The sequence below is a fragment of the Mus caroli genome, unplaced genomic scaffold (genome assembly GCF_978045245.1).
Source record: "Mus caroli unplaced genomic scaffold, Mus_caroli_1 scaffold_8, whole genome shotgun sequence".
Lineage (NCBI taxonomy): Eukaryota > Metazoa > Chordata > Mammalia > Rodentia > Muridae > Mus > Mus caroli.
In genome coordinates, this window is record NW_028227263.1 from 18,750,686 (window position 1) to 18,764,152 (window position 13,467).

At 48.9% G+C, this 13,467-nt stretch overlaps 1 protein-coding gene across 1 annotated transcript in view; it reads left to right on the forward strand.

Moving 5' to 3' along the window:
* The window catches only part of Mvp (major vault protein), a 30,298-nt gene that overhangs the window by 6,520 nt on the left and 10,311 nt on the right, over positions 1–13,467 (forward strand). The window contains exons 2-5 of the mRNA XM_021166373.3: positions 7,991–8,140; positions 8,274–8,469; positions 12,247–12,370; positions 12,486–12,617. Coding sequence (XP_021022032.1) covers positions 7,991–8,140; positions 8,274–8,469; positions 12,247–12,370; positions 12,486–12,617 — 602 coding nt within the window. The remainder of the gene's footprint in view (positions 1–7,990; positions 8,141–8,273; positions 8,470–12,246; positions 12,371–12,485; positions 12,618–13,467) is intronic.

The following is a 13,467-nucleotide window of genomic DNA, read 5'->3' on the forward strand; positions in this document are numbered from 1 at the left end:
AAACGTGTCATCACCGTGCTGGGAAAAGACTATTAGTCATCTCAATTTGGTAATGGAGGAGGCAGATAAAGGAACAAAGGACTTATGTAAGGTCATCCATTCAAAAAGGGTCAGGTGTCCAATGGCGGTGGTGGTACACAACTTTAATCTCAGCACTCAAGAAGCAGAGCTGGGCATGGTGGCACACACCTTTAATCTCAGCACTTGGGAGGCAGGGGCAGGTGGATTTCTGAGTTTGAGGCCAGCCTGGTCTACAGAGTGAGTTCCAGGACAGCCAGGGCTACCACAGAGAAACTGTCTCGAAAAACCAAAAAAAAAAAAAAAAGAAGCAGATAGATTTCTGAGTTCCAGGCCAGCCTGCTCTACATAGCTAGTTCCAGGACAGCCAGAGCTACACACAAAACAAAACAAAACAAAAACAACAAAAAAAGAGGGTCTCAGTTTAAGTGGCTTTAATCTTAGAGCCTTGAATGTTGCTCTCCTGGAACAGGGTTCCATTTCATGTCCTGCAACAACTGGAATAGAGGCAAAGTTGAGCCGGATGTGCAGTGGCTTGGAGGACTCTGAGCAGAGGGATCAGCTTGGGGGGAGGGCGGGGCATAGAGGAGAGATGGGACACTGGATGGGACAGGACTGGACAACATGGCAGGACAGAGCCTGGAAGTCAGAAGGCAAGTTGTAAGCCTGGAAAAGCTACCTTCCTGAGAACCAGGGATCTCGGCCTCCCGTGAAAAGGGAACGCAGAACAGCTTCTAGGTTAGATGGTAGCTGCAGGGTTAAAGAAAGAGGCATCTGTTCCCCGCTTTATGTGTTTCCAAACAAAATCTCTTCAGAGCAACTTCAGGATGGTCTTGATCTTACTACTGTTTGAGGTTACAGTCAGCACGCCTGAAGTTACGGCAGCAGGACCCTGAGGCAGCGGGTCACACTGTACCCACCAGCAATCAGGACCTGAGGCAGCGGGTCACTCTGTACCCAGAAGCAATCAGGACCTGAGGCAGCGGGTCACACTGTACCCACCAGCAATCAGGACCTGAGGCAGGGGGTCACACTGTACCCACCAGCAATCAGGACCTGAGGCAGCGGGTCACACTGTACCCACCAGCAATCAGGACCTCAGGCAGCGGGTCACACTGTACCCACCAGCAATCAGGACCTGAGGCAGCGGGTCACACTGTACCCACTAGCAATCAGGACCTGAGGCAGGGGGTCACACTGTACCCACTAGCAATCAGGACCTGAGGCAGGGGGTCACACTGTACCCACCAGCACCACCAGCAACCAGGACCTGAGGCAGCGGGTCACACTGTACCCACCAGCACCACCAGCAATCAGGACCTGAGGCAGGGGGTCACACTGTACCTAACAGCTATCAGGAAACACCTGAATGCTGGTCCTCAGATTTCTCCTTTTGAGTCAGCATGAACCCCAAGTCCACAGAGTGGTGGTTAGGTTGGGTCTTCCCACATCAATTAAACCTAATGTAGAAAATTTCCTTAGAAACATGCCCTGCCAGCACTCGGGAGGCAGAGGCAGGCGGATTTCTGAGTTCGAGGCCAGCCTGGTCTACAAAGTGAGTTCCAGGACAGCCAGAGCTATACAGAGAAACCCTGTCTCGAAAAACCAAAAAAAAAAAAAAAAAAAGAAACATGCCCTGAGGACCATCTCCTAAACATTGTGAAGTTGGCAGCGCATAGCCATCCCAAGCAAAGTTTCCTCCCTTTAACATGGGAAGCATATCAGAAAAGCATTGTAGCCGGCGGTGGTGGCGCACGCCTTTAATTCCAGCACTTGGGAGGCAGAGGCAGGCGAATTTCTGAGTCTGAGGCCAGCCTGGTCTACAAAGTGAGTTCCAGGACAGCCAGGGCTACACAGAGAAACCCTGTCTCAGAAAAAAACAAACAAAAAACAAAACAAAACAGAAAAGCATTGGGCCAGGGAAGTAGCTTAGCTGGTAAAATGCTTGTCATTCAAGTGAGACCTGAGTTCAGTCTCCAGCACCTTAAAAAAAAAAAAGCCAGGGGCTGGAGAGAGCTCCGTGGAGGCTGAGCTGCTGAGTTGGTTCAATTCCCAACATGGAAGTTCACGATTGTCTGACGCTCCCGTTTCAAGGGATCTGGCACCTTCACGAGGACATACATGCAGGCAAAACACCAATGTATATAAAATAAAAGAAAAGAAATCCTAAAAAGAAAAGAAAAGAAATCTAAACTGATTTTGGCCCCACTGGGGATGTGAAGACAGACAAATCCCTGGACCTTGCTGGCCAGCCAGCCTACTGGAATTGGCAAGCCACAGGTCATACGGAGAAATTATGTTTGTTTGTTTGTTTGGGGGGGGGGGAGGAACTTGTCTAAAAATAACCAAGGTTGGACAGGAGACATGAGGTGAAGGTGCTTGCTGCTAAGCCTCACAGAGTTTGGGCCCAGGGACCCACACGGTGGAAGAAGAGAACGGCCTCGGCTTCTGTAAGCTTCCCGTGACTTCCACGGGCACACTCTGGCACACGCACCCACTTAATAAAATGTAACAAATTAAAAAAAGAAAGTAAGCTGGGTGGGGGTAGCACATGCCCAGCACTCGGGCTGCTGGTCTCCGATTTGAGGACAGCCAGAGCTACACAAAGAAACCCTGTCTTGAAAAACAAAGAAAAGAAAAGAAAAGAAAAGAAAAGAAAAGAAAAGAAAAGAAAAGAAAAGAAAAGAAAAGAATCCCAGCACTCGGGAGGCAGAGGCAGGCAGATTTCTGAGTTTGAGGCCAGCTTGGTCTACAAAGTGAGTTCCAGGACAGCCAGGGCTATACAGAGAAACCCTGTCTTGAAAAACCAAAAAAAAAAAAAAGAAAGAAAGAAAAGAAAAGAAAAGAAAAGGAAAAAAAGTGGATGTCACCTGAAGATTAACGCCCAAGATTGACATGTAGCCTCTTCCTGGACCTGTACACCTCCCCCAAACAGACAGCAATCTTTCCTTCTGTTTTTGCTGGTTTTTCTTTTTTTTTTTTTTTTTTTTTTTTTGGTTTTTCGAGACAGGGTTTCTCTGTGTAGCCCTGGCTGTCCTGGAACTCACTTTGTAGACCAGGCTGGCCTCGAACTCAGAAATCCGCCTGCCTCTGCCTCCCGAGTGCTGGGATTAAAGGTGTGCGCCACCACGCCCGGCTTTTTGCTGGTTTTTCTTTTGTCTTGAGATGGAGTCTCATGTCTGGTCCAAGCTTGCTGGGTAATTAAGGGTAACTTTGGACACTCCCCTTGTACCTTCTGAGTGCTGGGATGGCAGGTGGGTCCCACTGTGCCCGTTTATGAGGTACTGGGAATTGAACCCAGGGCTTTCATGCATGACAGGCAAGGGCACTCTACCAGCTGAGCCTCACCCCTGCTCCAACCCAAGCTTCTGAGTCCATGTCCTTAACCAATGTCGCCAGTGTTTCTAACTGCCTTTAGAGACAGAAAGGACCGTGCTCAGTGGTCCTCAGTAGCTCACTCAGTGCTACACAGAAAGTTTGTCTAGCATTTGTGAAGTACACGCCTCAATTCTGCCAGAACAATTAATAATATTAACAACAATAATAAAACTTTTTTAAAAGCTTCAGGCTTTGACTCAGGAGTCTCATCCTGAGTGTCACATCCAGTGACCCTGAGTGACTCACCATCTTTAACTGAGCTACTTGGGGCTATACTATCCACAATGGTAAATGGATCAAAAAGCCACAATGGCCTATTTGAATTAAAATTTAAATGGGCATCCCCCCTCCCCCATGTGGGGGACTGTGCCTAGGACCTGAAGCGCCATACTGCTAGCCCCTGAAATTAAATTATTTTTCCCCCCTGGGGTTGTGTCTTTTTTTTTTTAAGATTTATTTATTTATTACATGTAAGTACACTGTAGCTGTCTTCAGACACTCCAGAAGAGGGGGCCAGATCTCGTTACGGATGGTTGTGAGCCACCATGTGGTTGCTGGGATTAGAACTCTGGACCTTCGGAAGAGCAGTCGGGTGCTCTTACCCACTGAGCCATCTCACCAGCCCTGGGGTTGTGTCTTAATTTGTTTTCTATTAGCCAGGCGTGGTGGTGCACGCCTTTAATCCCAGCACTCGGGAGGCAGAGGCAGGCGGATTTCTGAGTTCGAGGCCAGCCTGGTCTACAGAGTGAGTTACAGGACAGCCAGGGCTGTACAAAGAAACCCTGTCTTGAAAAACAAACTAACAAAAAACCAACCAAACAAACAAACAAACAAAACATGATGAAGAAACAGAACAGGTCAGATGCCATCCATCATCCAGGAAGTCAGAAAGGAAGTCAAGGCAGGAACTGGAGGCAGGAACTGGGTGACCAGGCGCTCTGAAGAGTGCTGCTTCCTGACTTGCTCCTGGTGACTTGCTTAGCCCACTTTCTTAACCACCCAGGACCACTTGTTGGGGGTGGGGGGAGTTCTGTTCCTAATGGTCTCTGGGCTCTTCTCTACAAATTAGCAATCAAGAAAATGGCCCACAGGCTTGCGTACAAGCAGTCTGATGGAGGATGGCGGCACAGTCTCAATCTCAGTCTTCTTTTTTGTTTTTTTTTTTGTTTTTTTTTTTTTGTTGTTGTTGTTTTGTTTTTCGAGACAGGGTTTCTCTGTGTAGCTCTGGCTGTCCTGGAACTCACTTTGTAGACCAGGCTGGCCTGGAACTCAGAAATCCGCCTGCCTCTGCCTCCCAAGTGCTGGGATTAAAGGCGTGCGCCACCAAGCCTGGCATCATCCTCCTTTTCCTTCACCTTCTTCTCTTCCTTTCTCATGGTCTCACCGCAGGCCAGGAACACCAAGCACCACCTATCTCAATTCTGCCCAGGTATAGGCTGTAGAAATAACTTGGGGGCAAGGTCACATAGCGTCTTGTCTCTTGGGGACTTGAACTTAGCATTACACTTGAATCTAGCTTGTGTCAAGTTGACAAGAACCTACTCCAGACAGGATGTAGTGTAGTTTCCCAGCATGTGCAAGGAAGGCCCTAGGCTAGATTCTCTTTCTGAATTTTATTTATTTTATGTATGAGTGCTCTGTCTGCATATACACCTGCATGCCAGGAGAGGGCATCAGCTCCCAGTATAGATGCTTGTGATCCACCCTGTGGTTGCTGGGAATTGAACTCAGGACCTCTGGAGGAACATACAGTGTTCTTAACCACTGAGCCATCTCTCCAGTCCACTAGGTTACATTATCAACACTGCCAAAACAAAGATGCTTTGCCCAAGCATGGTGGCGCATGCTTGTAACCCCCATACTAGGGAGACTGAAGTGAGGACATGGAGAGTTTAAAACCAGACTGTGCTACATAACAAGAGTCTGTGCAAAACACAGAAACAAAAGGGTAATGATTTGGTTTTTCAGACCTCCCAACCACATTCCATATGTTCAGTAGAATCACATGTCTAGAGACAGAAGATATGGAATATTTCCAGGTGCTGGAGAGGTGACTCAGCAGTTAAGAACACCTGTCGCCGGGCGGAGGTGGCGCACACCTTTAATCCCAGCACGTGGGAGGCAGAGGCAGACGGATTTTGAGTTCGAGGCCAGCCTGGTCTACAAAGTGAGTTCCAGGACAGCCAGGGCTATACAGAGAAACCCTGTCTCGAAAAACCAAAAAAAAAAAAAAAAAAAGAACACCTGTCGCCCCAGGCAGTGGTGGTGCACACCTTTAATTCCAGCATTCAGGAGGCAGAGGCAGGCAGATTTCTGAGTTCCAGGCCAGCCTGGTCTACAAAGTGAGTTTCAGGACAGCCAGGGCTACACAGAGAAATCATGTTTCAAAACAACAACAAACAAACAAACAAAAACACTTGTTGCTTTTGCAAGGGACAGGAGTTTGTTCCTAGCACCCATAATAGGCAACCCACAACTGCCTGTGTCTCTCGTTTCCGTAAATCTAAAGCTTTCTTCTGGCCTCTGCAGGCATTGCGCATGCTCATACATATATATATACATACATACATACAAACATACATACGCATGTGCACACACACACACTGAAGGAAGGGAGGAGGGAGGCAAGCCTCTGCTTTGCCTAGCAGACTTGATTGCCTTTTTCTGACTCTGAATAGACATGTCCAAAGTCCAAGAGGTTCTGGGTCTAAGGATGGGCAGTGCTTGGGTGTGTCCCATTCACAAACAAACCTAGCACTGAAGGAAACCAGCCAGGATTCACAGGTAGATATAATGGTGTGGGTAGATACAAAACCATTTCCCCCTCTTTCCCACTCCATCCTGCTCTTGCTTCTTCTGACAGTGGGAGCTGGGGGCATCCACAAGCTAAGAAAGGTGAAGAATCTTCACCTTCACTGGGTTTTGCTGTGTTGGGAATCCACGTGGTTCGGTGGGAGCATCGCTTGGGTCTTTTCTTTTTTTATTTATTTATTTTTTATTTTTATTTATTTAATTTATTATATGTAAGTACACTATAGCTGTCTTCAGACATCAGAAGAGGGAATCAGGTCTTGTTACAGATGGTTGTGAGCCACCATGTGGTTGCTGGGGTTTGAACTCAGGACCTCCAGAAGAGCAGTCAGTGCTCTTAACCGCTGGGTCTTTTCCTGGTGGGGACCCCACTTCTGACCCCACTCAGGACTGCTTAGAGCACAGGGAGGCAGAGGGGTGCAGATAGATATCTGAATACAGCCAGGTTTTCATGACTGGTGGAATAAAAAGCTGCTTGACTCTGGAGAAGCCAGTAACCCTCACAGAACTGTGGCTCTCCAGCGTGGGTGGGACAAGGCAACATCATGGTGTCCCTGGGTGTCCCCCGCTCAGCTTGGTGCACCTTAGGAAATGGGAACCTTTGATTCATGGGTGTGTGGAGGGAGTGGGCGGGAGGGAGGGAAAGGTGGCTGTACCTTTGGCTTCTGTGGGTAAACTGAAGCAAGCAGTTCTTTGCAGAGGTGAGGTCTGAGGTGGGATAAGAAAAGGAGAAGCAGGTATGGCAGAGCCTGCTTTTCATTCCAGAAGACTGAGGCAGGAATCCCATGAGTTCAGAGTCCGCCAGGGCTACGGAGCTATCTCAGAAGTAGGGGCGGGGCAGGAGGAAGAGCACTGAGAGATGGCTCAGATGTAAGGAGTTCTTGGACAGGACCCAAGTTTGAGTCCCAGCACCCACATTGGGTGACTCAGTCATCTCTAAGTCTAACTCCAGGGGTTCTGACACCCTCCTCTGACCCCTGCAGGGCCCCAGGTACATACAAAGTGCACATACATATGTACAGGCAAAACATTCATGCATGTAAAGTAAGTTACATTATATACATATACATATAGAAGAAGAAGTGCTCACTGCTCCTGCAGGGAACCCAAGTTCAGTCCCCAGCACCCATATGGTGGCTCCCAACTGCCACTAACTCTAGTTCCAGGGGATCTGGTCTCTGAAGGCTCCTGCATTCAAGCACACAGTGCACATAAACTCATGCAAGCAGGGCTCAGCAGTTAAGAGCACTGACTGCTCTTTCAGGGGTCCTGAGTTCAAATCCCATCAACCACATGGTGGCTCACAACCATCTGTAATGGGATCCAATGCCCTCTTCTGGTATGTCAGTCTGTCATCCCAGTGCTGTCATCCCAGTGCTGTCATCCCAGTGCTGTCATCCCAGTGTTTGGGAGGCTGAGGCAGGAGAATCTCAAGTTCTAGGCCAGCCTGGTGTGTGTGTGTGTATGTGTGTGTGTAGGTTACATATGTATGTATGTGTGTGTGTATATATATATATACTATATATATATATATATATATACATACACACACATTGTGTACTCATGTAAATAAACTAAATCTTTTTTAAAAACTTATGTAAGCAAGTACATATGACATGAAGTAAAATATTTTATGTTTTAAAAAGCAGAGGAGGTGGGAATAGAAAGGGGACAACCAGGGGAGCTGGGAAGGGGAGGCAAATTTTGGACTACCCTGCTTTGTTCCGAATGCCCTGTTTAATCTTTTGTCTTCTCCACCTGTCCTTTTTCCTGCTGCCATCAGGTTAGGCCGGGGCTTGGGATTCACCATGGCAACTGAAGAGGCCATCATCCGCATCCCCCCATACCACTACATCCATGTGCTGGACCAGAACAGTAATGTGTCCCGTGTAGAGGTTGGACCAAAGACCTACATCCGGCAGGACAATGAGAGGTTGGTGTAGAGCTGTCCCAGCCTGGCTGGCAGGAGTGACCCTCATCTGGGTGGCCGGGAGGTTTCTTTTGCTTCTACTGTCTCCTTTAGAACATCATCCTGGCTCCTCACACCTCTTCTTATTTTACGACAGGGTACTGTTTGCTCCAGTTCGCATGGTGACGGTCCCCCCGCGCCACTACTGCATAGTGGCCAACCCTGTGTCCCGGGATGCCCAGAGTTCTGTGTTGTTTGACGTCACAGGGCAAGTCCGGCTCCGGCACGCTGACCAGGAGATCCGACTAGCCCAGGACCCCTTCCCTCTGTACCCAGGGGAGCTGCTGGAAAAGGTAGCTTGCTTTCCTCTCTTGAGGCAGACTGCCTGCTCTGTGGTGGCTCCCATAGGAAGGGCTGAGGACTCACAGTCCTTCCATTCTAACTCCCCTGCTCTCCCCACACACCTCAGACAGACTTACACTATCTCACAATATCCATGCCTAGATGCCCGGGAATGTTGCAATGCAGACATAGACCACCATCATAGCCAGACCCTCATCCATGTTGCCCCAGCCCTTGAGCTCCCAAGCAAGGGAGTCTACCAAGTTTTTAAAATAGTTCTAACTTTACCTGCTTGGTGTTTTATGCTTTTAAAGTGACTTTATCCACTCTGGCCAGGCCAGTGCCTTTTCTGTTATCATTACATTTTATCTCCTTCTTTAATGGGGGCAGGGGCAAGGCATGCACACCTGCTACAGATTGCATATGGAGGTCAAAGGACAGCTTGCAGGAGTCAGTGCTGTCCTTCCACCATGTGGGTCCTGGGGTTGAACTCAGGTCACCAGGCTTGGCAGCAAGGGTCATCACCATTGAGCAGTCTTGCCAGCTCACTCTTAAATTTTTCTTTCTTTTTTTTCCCCCAGTGCTAAGGATAGAACGTAGTTCATTGTGTATGCTAGGCAAGTGCTCTATATCTGTAAGTCCTAATGGGTGCTTCTTGCTCTTGAGAGCCTAATAGCATAACTCTGGGTGTGTACATGGCTGGGGAGAAAGACAATAGAAATAACCAGGGGTCAGTGAGATGGCCCAGAAGTCCTTGCTGCATAAGCCTGACAACCTGAGATCAGTGCCCCAGACCCGTGCCCGTGGTGGGAAGAGAGAACCCGACTCCCAAACGTTTTCCTCAGACTTCCAAACATGCATGGTAATTCATGTGTAGCTACATATACACACATGAATACATAAAGTGAAAATTTTAATGAAACAATAAATAATGAGGAAAAAAGCAATCCTAGAAAGAATCTGAGTGAAGCCGGGCATGGTGGCGCACGCCTTTAATCCCAGCACTCGGGAGGCAGAAGCAGGCGGATTTCTGAGTTCGAGGACAGCCTGGTCTACAGAGTGAGTTTCAGGACAGCCAGGGCTACACAGAGAAACCCTGTCTCAGAAACCCTCCCACCACCACCACTACCACCACCACCACCCTGCTGCAGAGAGAGAGGGGGAGGGAGGGAGGGAGGGAGGGAGGGAGGGAGGGAGGGAGGGAGGGAGGGAGCGAGCAGAGAATGGATCTGAGTGAGGAGTCTCGAAACTCTATATCCTTGACTTACCTCAGACTAGCTGAGTCCCACTGTGGCTGAGGACGGCTGAGGTAGAGTACAGAGCTTTAGGCTTTAGATCTATAGCACTTCAGATCTGGTACCTGCGGAGCAAAGCTCTCCCACCCCTGCCTCACTTTAACCTCTGCTTCCTTAGGGACTCCCACAGGAGGATGGGGTGTCACCAATGTTGCCTTTCAATCTTCAGTCAGAGTTCATGCTCTTCCACTGTGCCACCTTCTGAGGCTGGCAGCATTTTCTAATAGCACGAGGGCACAGGGACATTTTCTGACTCATCCTCCTCCCTAGCCATGACCATGACAACAGCTTGGCCTTTCTTTTGGCCTTTTTGTTTTTTATATGCCTGTATATATGCATAGTGTCTATTGTGTCCCTGTCTCTGTTGCTTTGCACCCTGTTCTGAGCCATTGTGTACCCTCATTTTCCTTTTTTGTTGTTGTTGTTGTTGTTGTTTTGTTTTTTGAGACAGGGTTTCTCTGTATAGCCCTGGCTGTCCTGGAACTCACTCTGTAGACCAGACTGGCCTCAAACTCAGAAATCCGCCTGCCTCTGCCTCCCAAGTGCTGGGATTAAAGTTGTGCGCCACCACGCCCAGCCCTCATTTTCCTGTATGTGTGACTACTTAAGCCCTGGCCCTTAGCTGACTTTTAGCACTTCCGGCTGCAGCTGGGAGCTCTTACCTAGAATGACCTCATTTTAGACACCTGAACCCAGTGCTTCCTACCCAGTAGCTTTGTTCTTTCTTTCTTTTTCTTTTTTTCAAAGGCGTGGCCCATCTTACCCAGCTATCTGTCTAACCCAGCTATCTGTCTGTCTGTCTATCTATCTATCTATCTATCCATCCATCCATTTATTTATTTTATGTGAGTACACTGTTGCTCTCTTCAGACACACCAGAAGAAGGCATCAGATCTCATTACAGATGGTTGTGAGCCACCATGCTGTTGCTGGGAATTGAACTCAGGACCTCTGCTGAGTCATCTCTCTAGCCCAGCTCTGTTCTTTCTGTGTTGGTTCGAGATACCACCAGACGAAGGAGTGCCTAAGCTAGACGAACAAACAGAAGAAACAGTTGGGGCAGCCAGTTGTTACTGTCATCCTAGTCACTTAGGGAGCTGGCCAGGGAGGTGCTGTGGCTCTGTGATGCAGCAGACAGGAATTGACAGCGAGGTGTGCAGACATGTGCCTTAGAGAGCAGAGGCAGGAAGACAGTGATCTTGAGGAAAGTCTAGGTTAGACAGAAGCCGATCGGGGGAGATCTGTTTTCTCCATCCCAGAGTGAGGCCAGGAGATAAAGTGGCTGCCCACCTCTACAGCGCAGACCGGTCTGTCACGGGGAACACGGGCATCACTCGGGTACATGTCCTGACGCGATTCTTTAACAGCTTTGTGGCTAGTTCAGCTCACACGTATCTGCTCATCTTTCCTGCCTCGTTTAGAATATTTTCAGAGACCAAATCTAGTCATTTTTATAAACTTTTAGGCTCATCTGTTTTTGTAAGGCCTCCCCTTCCTACGAGCACAAGGCAATACTGATAGCAGAGCTACAAGATTAAAACCTGCATTTTACACCCCTTTATGCCATCCTCCTTTCTTTTTTTGCCTTTTGGGGGCACGGTTGCTTGTAGCCCAGGCTGGCTTAGAGCTTGCTGTGCAATTGCATTCCTGCTTCGCTTGTTGGCGCTTCTCAGGTGCTGTGATTATAGGCGTGTGCCACTACACCCAGCTTTATGTTTGAATTTCAAATCCTTTCTAGTTCAGTGATTCTCAGCCTTCCTAATGCTGCCGCCCTATACAGTCCCTCATGTTGTGGTGATCCCCGAATCGCTACTTCATGACCCACAGGCTGAGAACTCCTGTTCTAGCACATCAGTGTGAACCAGGTCCTGCAGGTGGTGTTCGGCTGCCTAAATGTCTCTCGCAGTTTCCCACTAGGTCCCCTCCTTACACTTGTCCTCGACAGTCAGAAGAGAGTGCTTTTGGCTCAGGAGCAGTGACATCCTCCTTACTTCTTCAGACCTGGTGGCCCTGGGCCCACTCCTACCTTGTATATCACACTAGGATTTTAATGGAGATACACAAAGATGGCTGGGTGTGTGGCTCGGTGGGAGAGACTTTCTCAGCATTCACAAGGCTCTGTTCTGATCCACAGCAGTGTGGACCTCTCCTCAGAGACTCTGATCCACAGCAGTGTGGACCTCTCCTCAGAGACTCTGATCCACAGCAGTGTGGACCTCTCCTCAGAGACTCTGATCCACAGCAGTGTGGACCTCTCCTCAGAGACTCTGATCCACAGCAGTGTGGACCTCTCCTCAGAGACTCTGATCCACAGCAGTGTGGACCTCTCCTCAGAGACTCTGATCCACAGCAGTGTGGACCTCTCCTCAGAGACTCTGATCCACAGCAGTGTGGACCTCTCCTCAGAGACTGGTGCTGAGGCTCTGGCCTCCAAGTATCAGGTGTGAGCCCAGAATCACAGCTTGAACACTCGTGGCCCTTCTTTCCCTGCAGGACATCACCCCACTGCAGGTGGTTCTGCCCAACACTGCCCTGCATCTGAAGGCATTGCTGGACTTTGAGGATAAGAATGGAGACAAGGTCATGGCAGGAGACGAGTGGCTGTTTGAGGGACCTGGTGAGTTCTGTCCCCATCTCTTGGTGTTTGTCTGGGCCAGGGCTTCCTGCCTTTCACCCATAACCCTGACATCTTTGGCTGTGAGCATCAGGTGCCTCCTCTTCTCCTTTCCCAGGCACCTACATCCCACAGAAGGAGGTGGAAGTCGTGGAGATCATTCAGGCCACAGTCATTAAACAGAACCAGGCTCTGCGGCTCAGGGCCCGCAAGGAATGCTTTGACCGGGATGGCAAGGAACGGGTGACAGGTGGGAATGGCTGCGGCACTGCGGTGGGTGGGCAGGCAGGAAAGAGGGAGGGCCCTGCAGAGAAAGCAAGAGGAACCACGTGAAGCCAGAGAAGTGAGGTGTGTGTGTGTGTGTGTGTTTTGTTTTTGTTTTTGTTTTGTTTTTGAGACAGGATTTTTCTGTGTAGACCAGGCTGGCCTGTAACTCAGAGATTGCCTGCCTCTACCTCCCAAGGACTGGGATTAAAGGTGTTTACCAGTACTGCCCAGCCTATGTCTGTCTTTCATTGTTTGTTTTTGTTGTTGTTGTTTTAAAGATTTAAAATATATATTTATATAATTACCTTATTTTTATGTGTATGAGTGTTTTCTATGTCTGTATGTCTGTATGCACCACTTTGTGTCTGGTGCCCATGGAGGCCACAAGAGGGTGACAGATCCCTGGAACTGGAGTTATAGACAGTTGTGAGCCACCATGTGGGTGCTGGAAATTGAACCCAGGTCCTCTGGAAGAACAGCCAATGTTCTTAACCACTGAGCCATCTTCCCAGGTCTGTTCCTTTTCAGACAGTGTCTCATGTGGCTCTGACTGACCTGGTATTCAATGTGTAGTGTATGATGGCTTCAAACTCATGGTAATCCTCCTGTCTCAGCCTCCCGAGTCCTGGGAGTATAAATGCATCCCCATGCCTGACTTCTCCCAGTCTCTCCTGAGGTCTACCAGCTGCATCTTGCACACGCACTTCCATGCTAGCCTTGAGCCTGCATTCACACCATGATAGCGTCTTCCTGTCCCCACTCTGTAACATAAACTGTGGGCACTGGACACATGTTACCTGGTTCTAGATCAAAGGTGAGCTATTCACATACAT